At 40.6% G+C, this 23,610-nt stretch overlaps 1 protein-coding gene across 1 annotated transcript in view; it reads left to right on the top strand.

Annotated features, from left to right (window-relative positions):
* Window positions 1–19,969, top strand: part of Tsga10 (testis specific 10) — a 103,594-nt gene extending 83,625 nt beyond the window's left edge. The window contains exons 16-20 of the mRNA XM_032900959.1: window positions 1,945–2,154; window positions 11,128–11,330; window positions 13,798–13,902; window positions 14,262–14,408; window positions 19,025–19,969. Of these exons, the coding sequence (XP_032756850.1) occupies window positions 1,945–2,154; window positions 11,128–11,330; window positions 13,798–13,902; window positions 14,262–14,408; window positions 19,025–19,049 (690 nt within the window). The 3' untranslated portion in view covers window positions 19,050–19,969. The remainder of the gene's footprint in view (window positions 1–1,944; window positions 2,155–11,127; window positions 11,331–13,797; window positions 13,903–14,261; window positions 14,409–19,024) is intronic.
* The last annotated feature ends 3,641 nt before the right edge of the window (window positions 19,970–23,610 follow it).

Below are 23,610 nucleotides of genomic sequence, written 5' to 3'. Positions count from 1 at the left end.
TGCCTAACCTCTGAATATGGTCTTTGCAGGTTCTCCCTCCTCTTTGTAGGGTATTTTAGCTAAGCTCATTCCTGTTGGGTCCTGGGAGCCTCTTGCTTTCCTGGCATCTGGGACTTGTTGGTGGCTACCCCCACTTACCCATTTCCCGTCGCTTGCTACACACCTCTGTTCAGTTTCCTGACCCCTCTGTATATCATCCCCATCTCCTCTCATACCTGATCCTGCTCCCTTTTCCCCCTTCCCCTCTTGCCCTCCTTTCTTCCTCCCAAGTCCCTTCCACCCTCTACCTCCCCTGAGTATTTTGTTCCCCCTTCTAAGAAGGACTGAAGCATCCACATCTTGGTGTTCCTTCTTCTTGAGCTTCATACGGTCTGTATTTATACATTCATCTATAGCATATTTGATTGCTACCAGACTCCCTCAGTAGTAGAAGTTTGTGAGAACAGAGGTGTTGTGGTTTGCCCTGAAGTTATCTGTATTTTGATGCTAATTCCACTGCCCCAAGGACAGCTGCCTAGTCAAGGACTCAGAACTCAGGTCACTTCACCAGAACCACCTCTCCATTGAATTTGTAAAGTACTGGTGAGGGGCAGGTACAGGATAGAAGGAGGCCTGTCACTGGAGGAGAAGGAAGGATGGGCGGGAGAGAAGTTTGAAGGAAGAGGAGGAGACTAAGGGAGAGAGGAAGAGATAGGAGGGAGAGAGGGAGAAGCCGCAGTAGGATAAGATGGCAGGTGATGTTAGGATTCTGCTCTGTGTATTTACCGGTTGTTATTAATGTTCTTAAGGGATGGATGGTACTGGGCTTTGTATGTTTAAGTGGGCAATTATATCTTACCAATTGGGTCAAAGATTGTTGTGTTGTGTGTTCTTTAATGTGAGGGTTTGAGTGTAAGAAAGTGTGCGGCTAGGATGTGTTTCCGCCAAGATACCTAGCAGATATCTTGGGGCACTGCGGTGCAGAGCTAGCGGGGTAAAAGACAACTACTCTTTTTTATTTTTATATTTTTACAACAACACAGAGGTAATTTTGTTTCCCACTGATTTTGTCTCTGGGCACAGTGACTATAGCGTACAAAGTCTTTTGTAAAGATGTGATGGGTAGATGGACAGCTAGACAGATAATGTGAAGAGTGAGTAGGAATGGCTACAGAAGGAAGGGAGAGTGGACGGGTCATTGAATTATGGCAAAGAAATGTGCCAGGAACAATTTTTAGTGTTTTATTCGTGCAAAAGCACTTGTGAAAGCACACACAGCTGTCGCCTCCCAGATCTGTTATCTTGATGCTGTAGCAAACAAATACTTCTCTCCGTAGGAGGTGGTGCACTGACGTCAGCAGCCTGCTAGGAGAAAAGGGTGTGGAGAGTGGAATTATTTTGAACATTTGAAAGCATTTATGTAACTTGAATCTCATATTACAGTTTTAAAAATATGCTTTTCCCCATAATTGGTTGTGTTTAATTTGTACTAGCTCAGAATCGTTTTCTCTCAAAAGTATTAGTGTTAGAAAATTATCAGTCCTCATTTTATGATAGCGTGACCGAGATAAGCCTGTCAGTCAAAAATTGAAAAAGAATTCTCTGAGTGAGGCAGTGGTTAGCATCTTTTATTTATTTTTTGGCAGCAGCAATATTTGTGTTGTAGACCATGCAAACCATGAAATGCAGATACAACTGCAGACCAAACTGTAGATATTTCACTGGCATTGAACCTGTGGGCATTTTAATAGGAAACAGTTTTTTTTGTAATTGCTCTTTAAGAACTACTCATAGGATTTATTGAAGGAAAGCTGAAGCCTCAGTTTGTCTCTCTGAGAGCATGACATGTGTCCCATCAGCACCTGAGTGCTGAGTCAGCTGTCCCAGTGACGAGAGATTTGCCTGTTGGACGTTCTTACGGCCTAACTCTCTCCATCTGTGTAAACACTCACCTTGTCCTTGCAGCACTTAAACGCAGAGCGCTCTTACAAATCCCAGATTGCAACTTTACACAAGTCTCTTGTGAAGATGGAGGAGGAGCTTCAGAAGGTTCAGTTTGAAAAGGTGTCTGCGCTCGCAGATTTGTCTTCCACAAGGGAACTCTGCATTAAACTCGACTCAAGCAAAGAACTTCTTAACCGACAGCTGGTTGCCAAAGATCAGGAAATAGAGATGGTATGTAGTATGTCTATGATTGCTGCTACTGTAACAGTACTTTACTTTTGAAAAAAGCATGTTGCTTTTTTCATAAAATACTATATCAGACATTTATGCCTTTTAGCTTTAAATTTTGTTTTTGTTTTGCTTTTTAATTTTTATTTTTAAAGTTTAAAAAGTTAATTTATTCTAAAGAATTCAAGAACATAAAGCAAACCCTTTCTTTGAACTTGTAGTTTGCAGTTACATTTAGCTAGAACTATAAGGCACTTTGACGGAGCTGTGAGCGAGGGACCACAAACCTTCCCCATCTCAGTAATAAGCATGATGAGATAACAGGCTGAGGTCTGACGCTTGCTTGTATCTACTTTTTGCCTACACTACAGATAGAATATTCAGACCTTACAGGCCTGGGCTCCCCAGGACCTCCCAATGTTGGCATACGAATAATTGGAGAAATAGGAGGAGCTTATAGGAATTACTGTGGAGCTTGGGACCTCCCACATCGGTGATGGTAGAGAGGTCCATGTAGATTCTTGAATGGAAATAAGTACTTTTTTAAAAAAATTATTTATTTATTATATATAAGTGCACTGTTGCTGTCTTCAGACGCACCAGATCTCATTACAGATGGTTGTGAGCCACCATGTGGTTGCTGGGATTTGAACTCAGGACCTCTGGAAGAGCAGTCAGTGCTCTTAAACCACTGAGCCATCTCCCCAGCCCCCAAAATAAGTACTTTTTAGTGTAAGAAGAACTATCTGGAAATAAACCTGGAGAGATGAATCCAACTCTGAGTGTGTAGACATTGTACAGTGTAACTGAAATGTCAGCAAATTTGGTCACCTTGGTTATTGATTATTATAAAACCTTATTGAATTTCTTATCTTGTTAATCCACCCTTTATGGTGCATTTGAGAATCATGTGTCTAGTTTATAAGAATCTACTATTAATCTTTTAATGAAGTGCCATCTGCCCAAACCCTCACTCCTTTTCCACTATTTATTGCATCATGAACTTTTGAAAGATTAATTTGGTACTGTAAAAACTTAAAAATGTAACCTTTTACTTAAACATTCACTTGATTTATTTTAATTGGGAAAGTCTTGGCATGTTACTGTAACAACTGAAATGATATAAAATGGCACTTGCAGTAGTTACAATCTCAGAGTTTATAAGCTAGCATGCCACTTGAAAGTAGAGTGCAGTTCCACAGCAGTCTTAAAGTTTCCATCATGGCCCCCAGCACAGGGGTTTATATACAGCTGTTATCTAAAGCTTGAAAACAGCATAATTGAAGGGCCCATTCACTGTAAATCCTCTTCCTAGCTCTTCAGAATTACTTGAGACATTAACTGCCGTGACACTGAGCTATCTTTGTCTTGATTTTGTTGGTAAGCTGTGATGTCAGATGCGGGGATCATCCTTTTATTTTTGAACCTTTCAGTTGTCGTGGAGATTTTAAAACATTCTGTGGTAGTTTAAATGAGAGTAGCCACCAAAGGCTCATACGTTCAGATACTTTCAAGAACTGTTTGGAAAGGTTAGGAGGTGGACTGTGGCTGGGCCAGTTAGCAGTCTTTCTGCCTCCTCCTGTGTAAGCTCGCAGCTCTTCCCACTGCCATGCTCCCTGCCTTGATAGTGACGGACTCACCCTCTGGAACTGAAAGCAATAACAGTTCCTTCTATAAGATGCCTTGTATCTTATCACAGCAACAAAAAGTAACGAAGACAACTCGTGGTTCTTAAGGTTATAGATTTGCATCTGATTTAATAAATTATATGAAGAATATAATATATAATTATATTATACTTGTTACTTAGTTTCCCTTAGTGATTGCAGCTTTTGAAACTATAGTCTGATATAATTGTACTATTAACTTTGATCCAGGCAAACAGGAGACTTTCCACTGTAGAATCTATCACATTTGCCTTTTGCAGATTTACATAGTTCTCTACTACAGCCTATCCACATGCTCCTTAACCTCTGTCAGCCATTAGCCTGTTCCCCACTTCTGTAATTGTGTCACTTCAAGAACCAGCAAGAGTGTGGGAAGGACAAAGAAGGCCGTAGGGGTGTAAACAACAGCAATGCATACTACGTATTTACAGATATAATGAAATACTCTATGCCAACTAAAAGTAATTTTAAAATGCTAATATATATGAAGTCACACTGTGACTCACTCAGGCTGCTGTGTCTGTCATAGCTCCTCCATTTCTGTGGAGGAATGTTCTGTGCCGTTGGTATAACAGCTTAGCCATTCTCCCACTGCAGATCATCTGTGTGTTTTCAGTTTGGAATTTTTGAAAATAAAGTTACTATAAACATCTGTGAGCAGTTTCTGTTCTTTTTTATTTGCTTTTTAAGACAGGTTTTCACTGTGGGACTTGGTTGTATGAGTCTTCATTTCTGTGCAAATGCTCACAAATGCTATTTCTCGGTGGTATGTTAATTATGTGGTTTACTTTTTCAGAAAAGTTCCATGCAGTTTGCCTAAGTATTTGTCATTTTTCCTGTCTATGTATGATGAATGAGTGATCTAGTTCTCTGCATCCTTGTTCAAACCTGTTGTCATCTGAACTGTAGGGCTTTAGCAATCTTCTGTGCATACAGCACTGTATCAGGGTGGTTTAAATATGCATGGACTACTGGATTGCAAAGTTGATCTTTTCTTTGTGACATTGTTCACCATCTGCATGTCTCCTGTTACTTGTCTATATTCTCATGCTTTGTTGGCTTTCTAATGCTGAAACTGGCTTAGGGAAAAGCAGCAAACCTGGATAAACCTCCAAACAGATATAGACCTTGAAACAGTAATTGGAAAACTTCCAGAAAGCAAATTGAGATCTAGATTGCTTTAGTTGTGAATTCCCTTGAATGTTGAAGGATACTCTAATACAAAAATACTTTACTCCTCCAAATAAGAGAAAACATGTCTTAACACATTCCAGGACGCCAATATGATGTCCATCCCTGGCTGGAGCCCCTACTCAAATATTGGACTGAAATGGCATGTGAAGTGTTTCTGTGTCAATTCAGAAAAGCATTCAGGTGTTCATCCTTAAGTATAGTGGTTGCTGTAGACTTTTCATAGATGACTTTTTATGATTCAGGATGTCCCCTTGTATTTCCAACTTACAGTTTATATTTACTTACATAGTCATCACAAGAAAACTAAAGACCAGTAGTTCTTATGACTATAATTTCTTTAAGAACTCTTAATGTGATAACTACAAAACCAATACAGAGCTGGGAAGACATTATGCTATGTAAAATGCTTGCAGGCCAGGAATGTAAGATTAGTGCTAAGGACCTACCTTTGGATCCCAAGATGCATGTAAAATCTGGGTGCTTGGAGAGGCCTGTAGAAGTTCTACAGTAGTGCAGACAAGTGGATGCCTGGAGCTCACTGAGCAGCTATTCTAGCCAATCAGTGAGCTCCAGGTTCAGTGAGGGACCCTGTCTACAAAAAGTAAGGTAGAAAAGCAATTGTAAAAGACACCTAAGTTGACCTATGACCTCTATACACATGTGAACATACACAACATACATTTTTGGCATGCACATATTCCTCTTTTCTCTCTAAATCTAACAGTCTATAAAACGAATTTATACACTAATCAAATGGGACTTATCCCATGAATGTAGGATTGGTTTGTACTTGAAACCAATCAATGTAATACATATTGAATAGTCAAAAACAAAACTGATTTTCTCAAATAGATAAAGAAAAAGAATTTGACAAAATCCAATACTTTTAAGTAAGAAAGAATAGCTATAACCTGGGAATATAGGAAATATTTTCATTTGTATAAAAAGCATCTATGAAAAACCTACAGTGACCACTATACTTGATTGTGGATAGCTGGCGTTTCCCTGACAGTAACATACATGCCTAGCACAGCATTTTGCTGAACATCTATCTAGTGGAGGGTCTAGCCAGAGTAACAAGGCAAGAAAGAGGGACAACAGGCATTCAAATAGAAAAAGGTACAAGACTGCCTCTGAGGTCACATGGTCTTTTATACAGAAAGGAAACTGCTAAAAACTTACTAGAACTAATACAACCATGAAATCATAGAACACTAGCCCAATGTGTCAAAAAATTCAGTATAATTCTTACTTCCACCTATGAGCAATTATCAAATGGAAACGACAATAAAAACAGTTCCATGAACCTGAATAGCATAAAAAGGCAGCATCAGAAAAGTACATAGTTCTTAGAAATAATTTTTAAATTTTATTTATTACTATGTGCATATATATACACATATGTACATTATATATATATATATATATATCACATGTATGTGGGCAGGTATGCCATGGCATGCATGTAGGGATGAGAATACAACAGTGTTGAGTCAGTTCTCTCCTTCTTCCTTTACACGGGTAGGTGTTAGATTAAACTCAGGGCTCTAGGCTTATATGCAGGTCCTCGCTTTCTAAGCCATCTTCCAGCTTAGGAAGAAATATACTGAAGTATAAAAGTTTCACTTTACAAGTAACACATTATTGTTAAAAGAAATTATCAACTGAATGAATGGAAAGACATCCACAATTTGATGAACCATGGAGGTGCAGTAGAGTAAACCATGGAGGTGCAGTAGAGTAAACCATGGAGGTGCAGTAGAGTAAACCATGGAGGTGCAGTAGAGTAAACCATGGAGGTGCAGTAGAGTAAACCATGGAGGTGCAGTAGAGTAAACCATGGAGGTGCAGTAGAGTAAACCATGGAGGTGCAGTAGAGTAAACCATGGAGGTGCAGTAGAGTAAACCATGGAGACACAGTAGATGTGCAGATTGTTTAGTTATTCATTTGTTTTTATCTTTAAAATATATCATTAAGAATCATGGGTTTATTTTGTGTGTATGAATGTTTTCTCCTGCATGTATATTATGTGCATGTCTGGTGCTTGCAGAGATCAAAAGGGGGTGTCATATTTACTGAAACTGGAGTCATGTGTGGTTGTGAGCCACCATGTGGGTTCTGGGAGTTGAACCCAGGTCCTCTATAGGAATAACAACTGTTCTATACCATTGGGCCATCTCTCCAGTTTTCCCAATATATTTTTTATTAATTTGGGGAAATTTCATGTGCAAATAGTTTTACATCATTTCCCCTTTTCTTTCATCCCTCCAACTCTTCTTATGTTCCTCCCACTCCCTCAAATTGATGACCTTCTTATTCTTTAATTAACACGTATATGCATATATACACACACACGTAATGTGCGGGCTTGTTCAGTGTTGCTGATTTGCATATACACACAGGGATGAACATCTGCAGTAGGATAACCTATCAGTGGGTTTGTCTCTTGGAGAGGACTGATTCTCTTCTGTAGGAGCCACATCTCTTCACCTAGGGGTGGGGCTTCATCCACATCGGCATGTCAACTAGTGTAACTATACTTTTGAGTTTTTGTGTGTGTTTTTTTTAAGAATAAAACAATCTCTTACAGAATTTGGCAGTGACTAATATTTGGTAATACTAATATGTTAGAAGTTATTGACTTGGGCACTTCATTTGCATGAGTAGTATGGCATATTAATTATACCCCAATAAAGCTGCTGCCAAAGGAAGTGCAGTTTTATTTCATAGTCCTGCTAGCAGAATATAGGAGACCATCCTTGTCATTTTTGTGATGTGAACATAAACTGACTAAGTCAGTTGACAGACAAGAACAGTGTCTTGTTAGCTTTAAGTTCAACTGAGAAACACTTAGTAATGTCTAGATACAGTTTTGGACTGTTATGACTAGAGTGGGGAATGTTACTGGCGTCTGGTGAATAGAGGTCAGGCAGCTCCATAAGCAGAGTCATTCAAATTAAAGTGTGATTCTCATGGTAAATAGGGTGTCAGGATAAGAAACTCTGGACTAGAAATAGCTCCTCGTTTTGTTTGTTTGTTTGTTTGTTTGTTTTTGTTTTTTGTTTTTTGTATTTGTTTGATTACTAGCAGGGTGTCCTAATTTGCTTTGTTGCTGTTGTACTAAATACCATGACCAAAAGCAATTTAGGGGAAGAAAGGGGTTATTCTTCCTATGCATCCAAGTCACAATCCATCATGGGAGGGCGTCAGGAAAGGAACTCAAGACAGGACCCTAGACCAGAAACCAACCGTGGAGGAACTGCTTACTGGATGGTTGTTTTCTGCTCATTCTCAGCTAGCTTTCCTTCTTTCAGTATCTTTTTAAATTGTTCTTATTTTGTGTGTCTACGCTCTGTCGTAGTTTGAATGAGTTTGGCCCCATACACCTCAATGTTTGAATATTTGGTTCCTAGTTGATGGACTGTTTAGGAAGGATTAGGAGGTGTGGCCTTATTGCGTCACTTTGAGGTTTCAAAAGGCCACACCAGACCTAGTCTCCTGTGCTCTGTGGTGCGAATAAGAGTATGCTCTCATCATCTGATCTAGCACCATGCCTTCCTTCCTGCCATCATGTTTCCCACCGTAATGATCATAAACGAATCCTCTGACACTACAAGCAAGTCTCCAAAAATAGATGCTTTCCTTTATAAATTGCCTTGTCATGGTGTCTCTTCACAGAGCATTTACTCAGACAGGTGTTTTGCCAACCTATCTGTCTGTGTACTACTTTCTTGCCTGATGCCTGTGGAGGCCAGAAGAAGTTGTTAGACACCCTAGAACTGGAGTTACAGACAGTTGTGAGCTGCCATGTGGGTGATGGGAATCAAACTCATGTCCTCGGGAAGAGAAGCCCCTGCTCTTAACTGCTGAGCCATCTCTCTATCCTTACAGCTAACTTTCTAATACAGTAAGACCCACCTACCTTGGGATGGTGCTGCCTACGTAGGGATGGACCCTTCCCTATCAAACATCAGTCAGTGTGATTGGTCATAGATCAATCTGATTGAGACAAGTTTTCTATTGAAGTTTCTTCTTCCCAATTGGGTAGAATTCCCTATGTTAGGTCAACTTGGCAATAAAAACTAACCAGCACAATCCATCCCTTGTCAACCTAAGCACAGACATGTTTATTTGACATGCATATTTAATGGCAACCTTTCCTTGCTTTGTCTTCAGTTTGTCTCCTTCCTTTGCATGTTAGTATTAGTAATACAAGACAAAACACATCCAATTTTTAGAAGTCCCACGATCTTTAAAGTTTTCAGTAGTTTTAAAGCCTAAGTTCTTTTTTAAGGATCCAAAGTATCTTGTATACAGACTCCTATAAAGTTAAAAAAAAAATAACATGTTAAATACTTCTCACTCCAGAGAGAGGAATCAGAACATAGGAATAATGAGACTAAATTAAAAGCCCCAAATCAACATAAATAAAACCCAGTAGCCCAGCGTTCAGGACTTATACATAATTGCCTTGCCTCTGTAAGGCTTGGACAGCCTATGTCTCTAGCTTGGCCACCTTCAACCAGACAGTTGTTTCCAAGGCTCAGGATGGCTCTGCCACACATTTGACACTGTCCACAGCAGACTCCAATGCTAACACACTGTTCCAAACCTCCGTTTCTCTTTATGGCCCCTGCAAACCTGGGGTCTTCACCTACCAATGGCCTCTTTTAACTTCTCCTCAGGGAAGCTCGAACTCCGCCACACTGCCCAGCTCCATTTTTTCTCCATGGCTCCTTTCGTCATGCCTTCAAAGCCAGTACCATGTGAGGACTCTTACACATTGCCAAGTTCACCTGCCATTTTGAGGTGTTTCCTTGGTCTCCTTAGACTAGTTTCTGTTTGCTGACTGAGGAAATACAGTTCTCTTCTCAGGAGACGCCACCTTGATGACGCTGATCTGTTATTACTCACAGATATTCTTCAGCCCCAGATCGCCAGCAGCCATTGTCCTAGGTTTCACTTGCACAGATTCCTAGTCCAAAATATCACCTAAATAGCCCAGATGGGTTCTTTGTTTCCCTCTGAAACTTACGACCCAGGCATTCTGGTTAATTTTTATTGTAACCTTGGAACAACCTGGAGTCACCTGGGAAGAGGGCACTTCAAGTGAAGAACTGCCTTCATCAGATTGTCCTTACCTGTGAGAGCTTGTCTTTGTTAAGTACTGATGCAAGAGTGGCCAGCCCACTGTGGGTGGCGACACTCCTAGGCACGTGGTCCTGGACTAAATCAGAAAGCTTGGCTGAGCATGAGCAGGAGGGAGCTGGTCAGCAGCATTCCTTCATGGTTTCTGCTTTGACTTCCCTCAGTAACAGACTGTCACCTGGAAATGTCAGCCAAAGGAACCCTCTCCAGGTTGCTTTTCGTCCTGGTATTTATCACAACAACAGAAAAAAAAACCTAGATCACGGGTTTTCTCCCCAGTGTGTTTGCTATTTAACTGTATTTTTAAATTTTTTTCTGAGCTTAGTATTACTTTTAGTTTTCCTTAGTTTATGCAAGTTCATTATGTAACTTAGAAAGTTCTTTCCTCTCTGTCTACTGAGGTATCTGCCCCTCCCCCAGTAATGTCGTTTTTATTCTTGTCTCTTTATTAGCTTTAAAGTGCATATAAAATTTTACATATTACACAAGAAATCAATCTTTTAACTGATAATTCTTTTGAAGAAATATTCAGCTTATCGAGCACACTTTGAGCTCAGAATACCTTTCCAAAGGGCAAGTTTTTCCGAGGTTTATGTTAGAGAGTGGATGGTACGTCTATATCCTTCCTACTCCTTGCCACTACAGTACAGTGATATGTCATAAGGCACTTAGTCCTAATACATCCAGTTCGGGATGATGCTGGAGTCACAAGCACCATCTTGTCAGTTTTGCAAAGTTACAAGAGAAAGTATCAAAACTGGAAATGGAAAGTGTTTGCAGTTGGGACTGACAGAATGTTTAAATAGTGGATTTTTTGATAAAGCCTGAGGGGAAAGTGGCAACACATGTGCCCTGAGTGTGCCATTGTTGTTAAGAAACAATGGCCCAGGGTACACCACAGAACCCTAATAATGTGTCAGCTAAGTGAATGGACAGGAATAAGCATGGCTGTCTTCCTTCACACAGATGGAGAACGAGCTGGATTCAGCGCGCTCTGAAATAGAACTGCTCCGGAGTCAGATGACAAACGAGAGGATCTCCATGCAGAATCTCGAGGCCCTGCTGGTGGCCAACCGAGACAAGGAGTACCAGTCTCAGATAGCTCTGCAGGAGAAGGAGTCTGAGATCCAGCTGCTGAAGGAGCACCTCTGCCTGGCCGAGAACAAAATGTGAGCCGGCCCGCAGGGTCATTTAGGAGAATGTTAAAGCTGGGATCTAGAGGTTGGAACCCAGTTTGCCATTAATTAGGCTGAGAAATGGGAATATTGTGATTTGCCCAAGATTCAATGCCATAGTCTAGTTTTTCTAATCTAAGATTTTCAAATGTAATGATCTCTGCTGATTGTTTTGAACATAGTAGTCTGATATAAAATATTGCCATGAGGAAATGTAAACAAGCACCGTGAAACCACAAGGACTCTTGTATTGCTGTCTGTCCCCCCATTTGTCACATCATAGTTCCCTGTGTGTGCCCAGAGGAAATGAGCCTACAAACACTGAGGAATCCCTCAGAATTTTTATCTCAGTGTCTGTTTTTATGTTAGTGTGTTTTTATCTTAGTGTGTGTTTTTATCTTAGTGTGTGTTTTTATCTTAGTGTGTGTTTTTATCTTAGTATGTGTTTTTATCTTAGTATGTGTTTTTATCTTAGTATGTGTTTTTAAACCCTCAGTTATACCAGCCTTTAATTCAAACACCCTTAGTTTGATATCCCAGTGTCTGGGTAGTGAGAGTTTATGAAATTGGTCACTAATGGGTCCTCAGCCTCTGTTCCTCTGGGTCACCTGTAAGGCTTGTCACCCTGTTTTCCTCACCCTTGAGCCTGGTACCTGGGCCATCATGGTAAGTGCTTTCTCAGCACTCAGCCACCAAGAACCCCAAGCCACAATTCATTCCTTGACAGTCCCTTAGCTCCTCTTGGCTGTAACTGAGCTGTTCTGTCAGATCCAGTCAGAGGCTGTTTCGAATCTCAGCAGGTCCCTCAGGTTCCCTTTCTCAGACTGCCCAGAGGAAACACACCTTAATAAAGAGGAAAACTCCCACCATGAGGTGTACTCAGTTTCAGACTGCTGCTGAGTACTGTAACTCAGAGCTAGCCTATGTGGGGAAACTTTTCTAAACAGTACATTTGTAAAGAACATTTGCACAAGTGAATATATAGACTGATGATAGATAATGCTGCCCCATTTGTGGGTACAGAACTGGGACAAGGTTTGATTGAACATGACTGGGATGGCTGAGGCCTTTCAAGTAATTAAGTGTGTGCACTGAATATATCTAACACACACCAGTAAATCTGCCCCAAAAAGTGTGTGCGTGACCGAGGACTACCTCAGTCAGTAAGGTGCCAGCTATGCAAAAATAAGGATCTGAGTTTGGCTCTCCTGCCAGCATCCATGTAAACCGGGGAGCAGCAGCAGCAACTGTAACCCTGCACTGCAAACAGACAGATCCCTGACACTGGCCATACAGCATACCAGATGGATGTGTGTGTGTGTGTGTGTGTGTGTGTGTGTGTGTGTGTGTATGTGTGACCCTCTTAAAAATACAGTGGAGAGTGAATGAGCAAAAGGCCCAAGTCAGCCTCTGGCCTTTCCCACCCCACATGTGCATATACATAGAACAGTAGCAAGTCCAGTGTGCACACACCACACACCACACACACATAAACTCACATACATACACCACACCCACACACCACACCACACACACACATATACATACACACATACACACACGCACATCACACATACACACACATACATGCACACACACCACACACATACACACACACATCACACACACCCACACACAAACACATACATACACACACCACACACACACACATACACCACACACACACACACCACACATACACACACACACTCATACACCACACACACACACCACATCATCACACACACACACACCACACACACACCCCTCACACACACACACACCACTCACACACACACCCACACACAACATTCACATAACACATATATACACACATACACATACACCCACCACACTACATACACACAGCCCCACACACAGACCACACACACAGACCACATACATAAACACACACACTCACACACTACACACAACACACACAACACATATATACACACATACACATATACCCACCACACTACATACACAGCCCCACACACAGACCACACACACAGACCGCATCCATACACACACTCACACACTACACACAACACACACAACACATACAACACACACACACCACATATATACACACCATACACACACACCAAACCACATACACAACCACACCATATACACCTCCCACACACAACACACACAATACACATACTACACATCACACAAATACATACAACACACACACAACACACACAACACATACACACAACACATATACCACACACAACATACCACACACAACAACACATACATACACACCACACATACATATACACACATCACACATACCACACACTCATGAAATAACCTGCAAAAACCACAATGTATTTTGGATCCAGCTAAGATGCCATTGGCAATATGACTTACTTACTATACTTAATGTATTCTTGGGGTTACAGCATATTTTGAGTTTAATCAACCCTCACTCTGATCTTTTGCACAGGGCCATCCAGAGTAGAGATGTGGCACAGTTCAGAAACGTTGTAACACAGTTAGAAGCAGATTTGGACATTACAAAAAGACAACTAGGGACAGAACGATTTGAAAGGTGAGTTAACCTCTGTATAATACTCAGCCTAAATATGTTGCTCCTTAGCTAACAGTTGGTTTATTTTAGGGGCTCATGGTGTGTGTACATATGTGTCTTATTTGTGTTTTTGCTTTTTGTTTTCCTATTTGAAACAAGGTCTCATTCTAGCCCAGGCTAGCTTCAAACTGCTGATCTTCCTGCCTCAGCCTCCAGAATGCTGCTGTTATAAGAGTCTGTTGGCTCAGTCAGGAGTTTATTATTTCATAGTGGGTAGATTTTAAAGTTTGAGTTGAGCTACAGTTTTATGATAGGTTTAATAATACCACTGAATGTAAAATTTAAAGCATCATCATTATTATTATTTTAATTACTATTAGGGAAAGGGCTGTCCAAGAACTTCGCCGCCAGAATTACTCAAGCAATGCTTATCATTTGGGTTCAATGAAGCCAAATACAAAGTGTCACTCACCAGAGCGAGCTCACCATCGATCTCCTGACCGAGGCCTTGACCGATCATTGGAAGAGTAAGTGTGCCCAGGACCTGGAGTGTAGCAGTGTTCACAGTGAGATGTGAGGAAGCGAGGAAACTGATACTTAAACCTGGTTAATAAGACATGGTGATGCCAAGACTAAAGGGTTTTCAACTATAAGTGTGTTTCATATGAATATGAAATGGCTCCCAGGGTTACCCAGTTCTGTGCTGTAAGTGTTCCGTTCCTCCTCTCCTTTGTAATCCTTGAAGTGAAAGCTAAGGCCTCGTGGTACTCGGCAAGCGCAGTGGGCTGACCTGGGCCATCCCCTGCATGCTGTGTGGTCAAAGTCAGAATTCTTTTTACTTCTTCTCCTGTATAGCTCTTACAAGTGTGGGTTAATTGCTGTTGCACCATAGAAGACATATGCACAGGAAAGTATTTACTATTTACTTTCATTGCAGACTTCGTTGTTACATTTCACAAATGTTTAAAAGTTTTATTTGGGAATAATTCAAAAACATGTATGAACTAAATGTATAAAAACGAAAATACCTTGCATTCAATTTACTATTGTTACCATTTTGTCCCATTTGTTTATTGTGTAAAGAAGTGTCTCATGTACCCACACTACTGCGTATTTCCCCTATCACTACTTTCTCTCTCCCTCTCCCCTCCCCTCCATCCCACTCCACCCCCAACCCGTCCATGGGTGGGCATCCATCTTGTCTTTCCTCATGTTGTATTTGTCACCACGAGGACAGAGGCTCAACACCAACACCACCCATCCCCACTCCTGACTCACTCAGCCCACAGCATGTCTGAACAGCCTCTGGATGTTTCCAACACCATCAGTTCAGGGAAAAGATCAGGATCTGTTTGCAGGCTGTCATTCCTGTCCTTGAATCCTATTTTTCCCGAGAGCATTAACCAAATATCGAGTTCATGAATGACTTAAATTTGTTCTTGTATTCACCCATGATCCACTAATACCTGTGATAACCTGTTGTGGGCATAATGTGTTTTCTGTAATAGTCTAAAAATACTAAAACATTAAATACTAAAAACACCCCCACTTTATAATGTATATATCCATATACATGCATGCACGCACACACACACACATATATATGCACATGTGTGTGTGTATGTGCGAGCGTGTGTGTGCATGCATATATATGGAAGGGTATTTTGCATGCATGTATGTCTGGTACCTGCAAAGGCCAGAAGGGGGCATCTGGTTCCCTGGAACTGGAGATACAGAAGGCTGTGACCCACCATGTGGAATGAAACCCAGTCAGCTAGAAGAACACCCGGCTCTTATTAACCACTGAATTGTCTCTAGCCTCACACACCCCAGAATTTTAATCTACTACTTTTGATCTATTTTCTCTATTATTAATTTTTATTCTTTTTATCATTTTCTTCCTTTGCTATTTTTTACTTTGTTGGAGCTTTCTCCTACCTTTTGGGATTGGAAATGAATAACTTACTGTTGTTCTTTGTTTAACTGCTGGAGGTTTAGAGCTCTCCATTTTCATTGTTGCTGCTTTGAATGATCTTTGATTGTGTTCTGAAATGTTTTGCTTTTCTGTCACCCTGTTTGTGAAACTCTGATTTCTGTTTTTTCACTTTTGTCAATGAGTTATGGGAGATCTTAGCATTTCTAGTTGGACGGGTGTATTCAGTTTTGGTTTTTCTCTGCTGTGTTCACATCATGACTAGGAAATGCTGTCTTTACCACCTCTGTCTCTTGAGCTCTGTGGTCACACACCTTCCACAGGACCAGTCTTCACAAATGTGTACACCTGTGCAGCATGTTTCTGTCTGCAGCGTAGTAGTACATCTACAACGCACTGACTGTGTGGCTTATGCACATCTTTTAAGCAGATCTGATTACCTTCTGTCCACTTGGCCTGTCTTCTCTTGTGAAGAGAATTTTAAAGTCTCCTGTATGTCTTAATTTCTCACTCCTCCTATGTTTCAGGGCACAGAATCCTGTTTATTTTCAAAAATAGAATAGTGACCACTAACACCAACTCTCTTAGAGGTCTGCAGTGATGTCAAGAGTGGTGAAATAAAAGGAGCCCTGAACATAGAAACAGGGACATAGGGATTGTTCTCAAAGATGGCAAGGTTGTAAATGCTGAGAAGAAAGGATCTAGAGGTAAAAGTTTAGAATTAGTAAGTATGTTCGCATATATTAACACGTGTTTGGAATAAAAACTATTGAGATCTAATATTAGTCTACATACTGCGCTAAACAAAACATAATTTCAAAAGTCAGAAATTTCAGAAGCATCAAATACTAGGGATTTTAATCTATCAAATTCTAATAAGACATTAATGAGAGACGTTGAGCACCAGCAGTCTCCAGGAGCTAGCACTTCATGGCAGGAACTTGCTTTCTTTAGAAGCTGTGGTTTCCTTCACTTGCTTCTGGACCAAGGTTTCAAAGAATAGTCTTTCTGTGAGGGGTAGGTGCATGCATGCTTGTGTAAATATATACAGAGGCCAGAGGCCAACCTTGGCTGTTGTTCCTCAGGTACTGTCCACTATTTTTCTTTGTTTTGAGACAGGATCTCTCCAGCTAGTCTAGGCTGGCTGTCTAGTCACCCCTAGGCTCCCCATCTCTTTGTCTCCAGTGCTGGGGTTACAAGCAAGAACCACCATGAGTCTCAATGATTACAAGGCAAGCACTCTACCGATGGACCCATCTACCCAGCCTTCATTTTCTTGACAACAGGATCACCTTGGAACTTAGCCTCACTCCTGAATACCCTAGTTGCTGTTAATCAATCACCTTCCAGGTCCGGCTATTGAACCGAACCGAACTGAACTGAACTTGGAAGATGCGCTCCCATTTTCTCTTGCACAGATACAGCATCTCACTGCTGGGAAGTCCAGCCTGCTGCACAGGTCATTGATTTTCTGTCTCCTCTCTGCTTGTGGTGCTTGTCGAACCAGCGTTTGTCTCTCTCATAGATGATTATTTCCCATATGGTTTGCTGTCTTTTGCTGCCTGGACACTCTGAATTGCCATCCTTCCTTGTTGTGTGTAACTTTTATGAAGTGTTCTTCTCTGAAACATTTATATTCTTTGTTTGGTCTGGTGCCTGATACTGTGTGTCCAAGTTGCTGATCCGCTCTTACTGTCTCCATTCTCCTGGCAAATACCCTTAGCTCTTTCTGGATCTCTCTGTCTCACTTTGTCTCTTTTATGAAGTATTGTTTTGAGTTTTGCTTTATATGCCATTTAATTTTTTTTACTAAGGTTAAAAACTTTAATAGAGATAAAGCATTTATGCACAGTTGCTGTAACTGTTACATTTGGTTTCACATCAGTCACAATATCTTGTTTGCTGTTTGCACTATGTTGTTTCCTGTATTTCTCCATTTGATTGGTTTTCTTTTGTTATAGAAAGGTTTGTATTTTATGTGTTACTTTTAAACTTCATCATTCACTGTCAACTAAACTGTTACCCCCGAGGCTGGAGAGATGAGCAGGTAACTAGGAGTGCTTGCAGCTCTGCCAGAGGACCCACCTTCAGTTCTGTTTCCTCTGCCTCTAGTTTCATCTCTACCAGGTTGTGAAAGAATTGCTCTCACACAGCATACAGCCTCTGGCACTGACTTAGTCTCAACATAATAGATTTCAAGTCTTGGACAGAGTCTTGCAGTCTCTTTTAGCTGCTGAGCAACATTTAAAATTCATCAGATGAGGGGTTGGGGATTTAGCTCAGTGGTAGAGCGCTTGCCAGGCCCTGGGTTCGGTCCTCAGCTCTGAAAAAAAAATAATTCATCAGATGAATGGATGGACCACAAATGTTTTTAATGGCTACTGCCTTAGAGGCAGAAGTGAAAACAGGGCAGAGAATTTCATAGATCTTTTCCAGTTCCCACAGCATCAATACCTTGCAAAATAGGAAGTCAGTACTGATGTAACTCAGTGCACAGACTTTATTTATATTTTCCTAGCTTTTTACATGTATTCAGTGTCCACACATGTTCACGCATGCGCAGTCTTGGTATACATCACTTACTAATAACTGGATACTGAATTGTCCCAGCAGCAGCAAAGAACTTACTTAGGAGAAGGTCTGAAGGAAGGGTGACGCGAAAGCAGAAGGGGCAACTATTATGGGATAACAGGACCTGCAGATTGGGATGGTGGGAGGGGCACTGTGGCAGGGATACAGTAGAAAAAATGTAAAATAACATATGTATGCAAATGCCCATTATTAATTAAAAACATCAAGTGTAAAAGAAAATCCTCCCTTGTGGCGCCCATCCCCTTAGCGTTAGGATCCATACCTCCTGTGTATCTACCAGATGGCCAACTGACTTCTCCACACCATAATTCCATCCCTTTGAGGAGCCCGTGCACAGAGCGCAACCTTGAGACTGACTTTTTCCATTGGGCGTAATGCCCATGATAACCATGCAAACTGTACGTCTCAGTATTTCATTCTTAGGAAGTTGAATTAGTACTCTATGGTGTGAATATACCATATTTTACGAACACGTTCACTATGTCACTTCCCTTCCCAGAAGTTGAGGGAATAAAACCCAAGAACTGCTAAAGTAACACATAATCCATTCCTTTTACACATGCTAACGTCATTTAATTTAAAACCTTAATCTGTTTTGTTTTGTTTTTTCTATTATAGGAATCTTTGCTATAGAGATTTCTGACATGTGAAAAGATTCTCCACAGCCTTGGGAAGGTCAAATATACAAATGGATTTTTTGCTATGTGATTGCATTTATCTTTTGAATGCTTGACAGGGTTAAATGTATTTATTAACTTTGTGCCTCTGAGTCTGTTCTCCAGTGCCCTACCACAGAAATCTGGGATGATTGATGTATGCAAACGAAATGCATATGGTTCTTTCTATCCACACAGTGATAGTGAGTATAAAATCTGCTTACTTCACTACTGAGCACTGTTTTGTTAACTGTCCGGAGTAAATAAAGAAGCTTAAAAAAGAGGGAAAAGTGTTTTTACAAAACTGATTTCCTTTCCTTCCTTGCTATCTCAAATGACTGGTTGGTTACATTTTTTTCTTTGTGATGTATATTCTCATGGCTCGGGAAGCTGGGCCAAGATGGGCACAGCCCAGCAGCATTGGCCTGGGACCCAGTGTCACATTTTGGAACCAACCTGCCATAGTTCCCATGCCACAGTCTGCCTTCAAAGTATGAGCATGCCACGCTCTGGTGCACACTGTTGCAGTACGCAGCCCAGGTGCCAAGCATTTTCACAATAGCATTTGCTCTTACTGTTGTTAGAAAGGTAGGTGATGGTATATCTATCCGAATGTAAGATTTTTTAAAAATATGTATTCTCAATAAGTTTTCTTCAAAACATTCAAGTACCACAATGAACTTAATTGCCATTTTATTTATTTATTTATTTTTTGCCTGTGGCAGCTGTCTGTAATCTAGAGTGACAAGATGTTTCCTTCGCCTCACCTGCATCTCTTACGTTTTTTTGTGTCCGTAGGCCGATTTACTGTTGATATTAGAGCCTGAATGCTACTGTATTTTACCGATATAAGCTATTTGTATTCTTACATTTTAATAAAAAAGCAAGCCCTGTCATTAATAGTATTTATATGATGGCCCATTTCTCATTGTATCTAGTCATTATTCGATATGGCAGTAGGGACAAGGGTAGCAGCCTCTTGAGATTATGTCATCAGAACATAATCATTAGTATTCTGATACTTTATAACAAATTCATGTCATATACTCACTTTAGATTGGCCTTTCAAACCTTTATTCATCCTGTTTTAGACAATCATTACAGACTGGCTAAAAGATCACCTGTTCAAAAATGCTTTAAAACTAATGTGCAAAGTAACTTCTCTTGTTCATATCACAGAACATACTGATTTACGCACTGCAGAATTAACCTCTACTAAGTGATCCAGTGACCTTGGATCACAGTGCTAATACTAATCTGTTCTCCTAGAAAACCAACAAGAGCTGAATGTTACTGATGGTACACACATGCCAGATTATATGCAGGTTTAGGAGAGGGCATGGGAATAAAGTGTGTAAGAAAGTATCCTCGTACTTGATTAAAGTTGTACTTGGCTTGTGCCAAGTTACAAACTGTTTCAAAGGAAAATTGTTATGTACAAAGGGACCACTGTTACCTAGAGGCAAGAAGAGCCTTGCCTGTGTTCTATATAGAAACTTTGAAGGCAATCTCTTCATTAAGATAATAGTCAAGAATATTTGTTTGAAGTGGGATTCTTGATGCTTGATATGAGTACGGAGTAGCCTGCTGATGTGGTCGAGCCTGGCTGCAAACACAGAACACCAAACGTATTCTTTCCTGGACATAGCAGCAAGGAATCTCCTGAAAAGGTCTCTAAGCTCAGAAATATTATGTTCAATACAAAATATCAACTCCTGCTGAAACAAGCCTTGATAAAGAGTGTTGTTAACTCACAGGGCAAAATACCTTTTGAGCTGTGCACACCTTTAATCCTAGGATTTGGAGGCAGAGGCAGGAGGATTGCTGAAAGTTTAAGACCAGTACTACAGTGCTAGCTAGTGGCTTCTAGGCTAATTGGAGCTACATAGAACCTACCTCAAAAAGCACTGTTCTATAACAAGCCCATTTTAAAGTTCTAGGTACCCTTGGGGTTTTTTGGTCTTGAGTTACTATGAACCCTCATCCAGTTTTCTTTCAGAAGTAAAGTATGAGCATGAGAATCTGTGCTGATGTTCATAAGACAGCATTTCAAAGGGAATGCCTGTTAGGTTTTGTGATTATAATACAATTATTAGAGGTTGGGTGTGGCTCCATGGTAGAGTTTGCCTTGCTTTTCCAAAGGCCCAGGTTCCACCTGCAGCTTTTAAAACCACAGAATATCCCTTTATTAAAGTTTAACAATAGGAATACATAACAAGTCCACTGTTTTTCAGACAGTGCCAACTACATAACACAGAGGTTGAAACTGACTAAAATGTTACTCCAACCATGAGAATCGATGCTTTCAGAGTCCGTATGGGTGTCTGCTCTTCCTTCCTGTCTCCGGTGTGTCTCCCCGGAAAATCTGGTCCTGACTTTAATAGAGTCTCCCTGGCTTCCCTAATGCCGTGCTCAAAGCTACATTCCTTACAGGATCAGAAACATTTGTAACTAATTTGAAGAGACTCTCTTAGCACAGTAAGGTCAGATAAGAGCTGCCAGTCGAAAGCAAGAGTCCTCACGGCCCACCTGTCTGCAGCCCACTGTGTATCAGTACTCACAGCAAACCAAAGGTCACCGAGTGCCACAAGACAAATTGCAAACTATCAGAGAGGAACGTTTTAAACCTTTGCCATATCTGGGTCTCAAGATGTGAAAAGCACACCACAAGCACATAAAAACCCCTGGGTAATTGACCTACCTTCTCAGCCCCTGCATGTGTTACTCCTTTGCCCCTGAGACCAATTATCTTTAAATTTTATGTAATTTCCATATTGAATTGGAAAAGCAGCATGTTTTATCAGAAGGCGTTTATGTTAAATAGCTCCCAAAGCAGCTTGTCTGAAGAGATGATCTCCACATGCCCAGCCTCACATCATAATCCACGTCCTTTAAATGAACACCGTTCAAAGTTTACCACTGACAGTCTGAGTCCATGGGTCAGCGTGAACTCGCCCACTGCCTTCTTGGCAATACATTCTTGAATGTAAAATGAATTTTTTTGTTTACTCTTAAGGGAAAGCACTCTATAGGTGTATTATAATTTACAAAAGTCTCCTGAAATGACAAGACTGTAGAACCAGAGTGTGGTTGTCACCACAGCAGCAGAGCACTTGTCTTAGGTGTACCTCATTGGGTTAGAATTCACAGAAGAAGGAACACGTCCAATCCCACGATGACGGTGCAGCCAGAGATAGTCAAGTATGCACGTGTGGTAGCGTGACCTCTTCTATTAGACACAAATTACGCAAGATGCTTTAGGTAAGTTTTTATTACCACTAATGTGATTTCTTGGTTGAATCTAAAAATAAAATCTGTGGTAGGGAGAGAGAGTGCCAGCGTGCAGTAACCCTGCCTTCTCACAGTACAGACGGCCATGCGATGCAGATTGGAAGAAAGATATTATTTGCTTATTGTCCTAGTCAGTAATTCCTAATCTTCACTTTATATAGCAACCTAGACACCTCCACAGAAAAATACAACAATATTAATTGGCCTAGTGCACCAGCAATGTAACTAAGGCAGAAATGAACATTATAACTCAATTTTAGAGACTCTAACCAATTCTTGTGAATTTTACAAACATAATTAATAGATTATAATAGATTTATAATACATATTCTGCCTGTCTTACATGACATCTGCTGTAGTATATGTTGCCAGTGTTCCAAATTATATTAATTTTTGCAACATTAGTAGTTTTATTTTGTTGTAGTAGTTTTATTTTGTTGTTTCCCATGAATTTTTAAAATTTTGGATATTTTTAAAGATCTGTTATTTTATTTCTTAAAATCTGTTTTGTTCTATATTCATGAGTGTTTTGCCTGCACTTATGTATGTGTACCACATGTAGCCTGGTGAATGCAGAAATCAGACCTGGAGTTAACTTTTTACTTTTTAAATTATGTGTATATGTGTGGTATATACATGTGTTGAGGGCAGGTGACTGCAGAGTCCAGGAGAAGGTATCATGTCCCATAGAATTGGAATACAGGTGGCTGGGAGCCACCAACTACAGTTCCAGTTCTATGTGATACCTTCTGGTCCTCTGAGAAAACAGTATGCAGTCTCAACCACTGCGTGCTTTTCCATTACAATAAAAAGTCCTCTCCAGTCTCTACGACTGCAATGAATTGTGTACTTCTGTGTACTGTAGTAGTAACCTCAGGATCATGGTGAGTGAGCAGAAGTTGCTTTGTTCTTGTATAAACGATGCTCTCTAAACAAACCTGGCTCTGTCCTGAGAGGAGAGTAAATACTAGAGACAGGTCACCCAGCCTAATTGAACATCTAGTGTCATTACACCTTTGTGGACCCTGTGGCACCTGTAAGGATGTTTATAGATGTAATTATACATCTTCATGTGCACCCAAACTGACTGGAAATGTACTTGCCAAGACTACGTAATTGGATACACTTTGGAACTGCTTTCAACTTTTATCCTTGGACACTGACTATTCACCATTAGAAATTTTTGTGTTGTGTGCAGTGTCTACAACCATCATCATGTGTGTGTGTGTGTGTGTGTGTGTGTGTGTGTGTGTTACA

Source organism: Rattus rattus, chromosome 4, assembly GCF_011064425.1.
Source record: "Rattus rattus isolate New Zealand chromosome 4, Rrattus_CSIRO_v1, whole genome shotgun sequence".
NCBI classification, from domain to species: domain Eukaryota; kingdom Metazoa; phylum Chordata; class Mammalia; order Rodentia; family Muridae; genus Rattus; species Rattus rattus.
The sequence above is the reverse complement of the archived record's forward strand: the minus strand, read 5'-3'. Positions and strand labels throughout refer to the sequence as shown.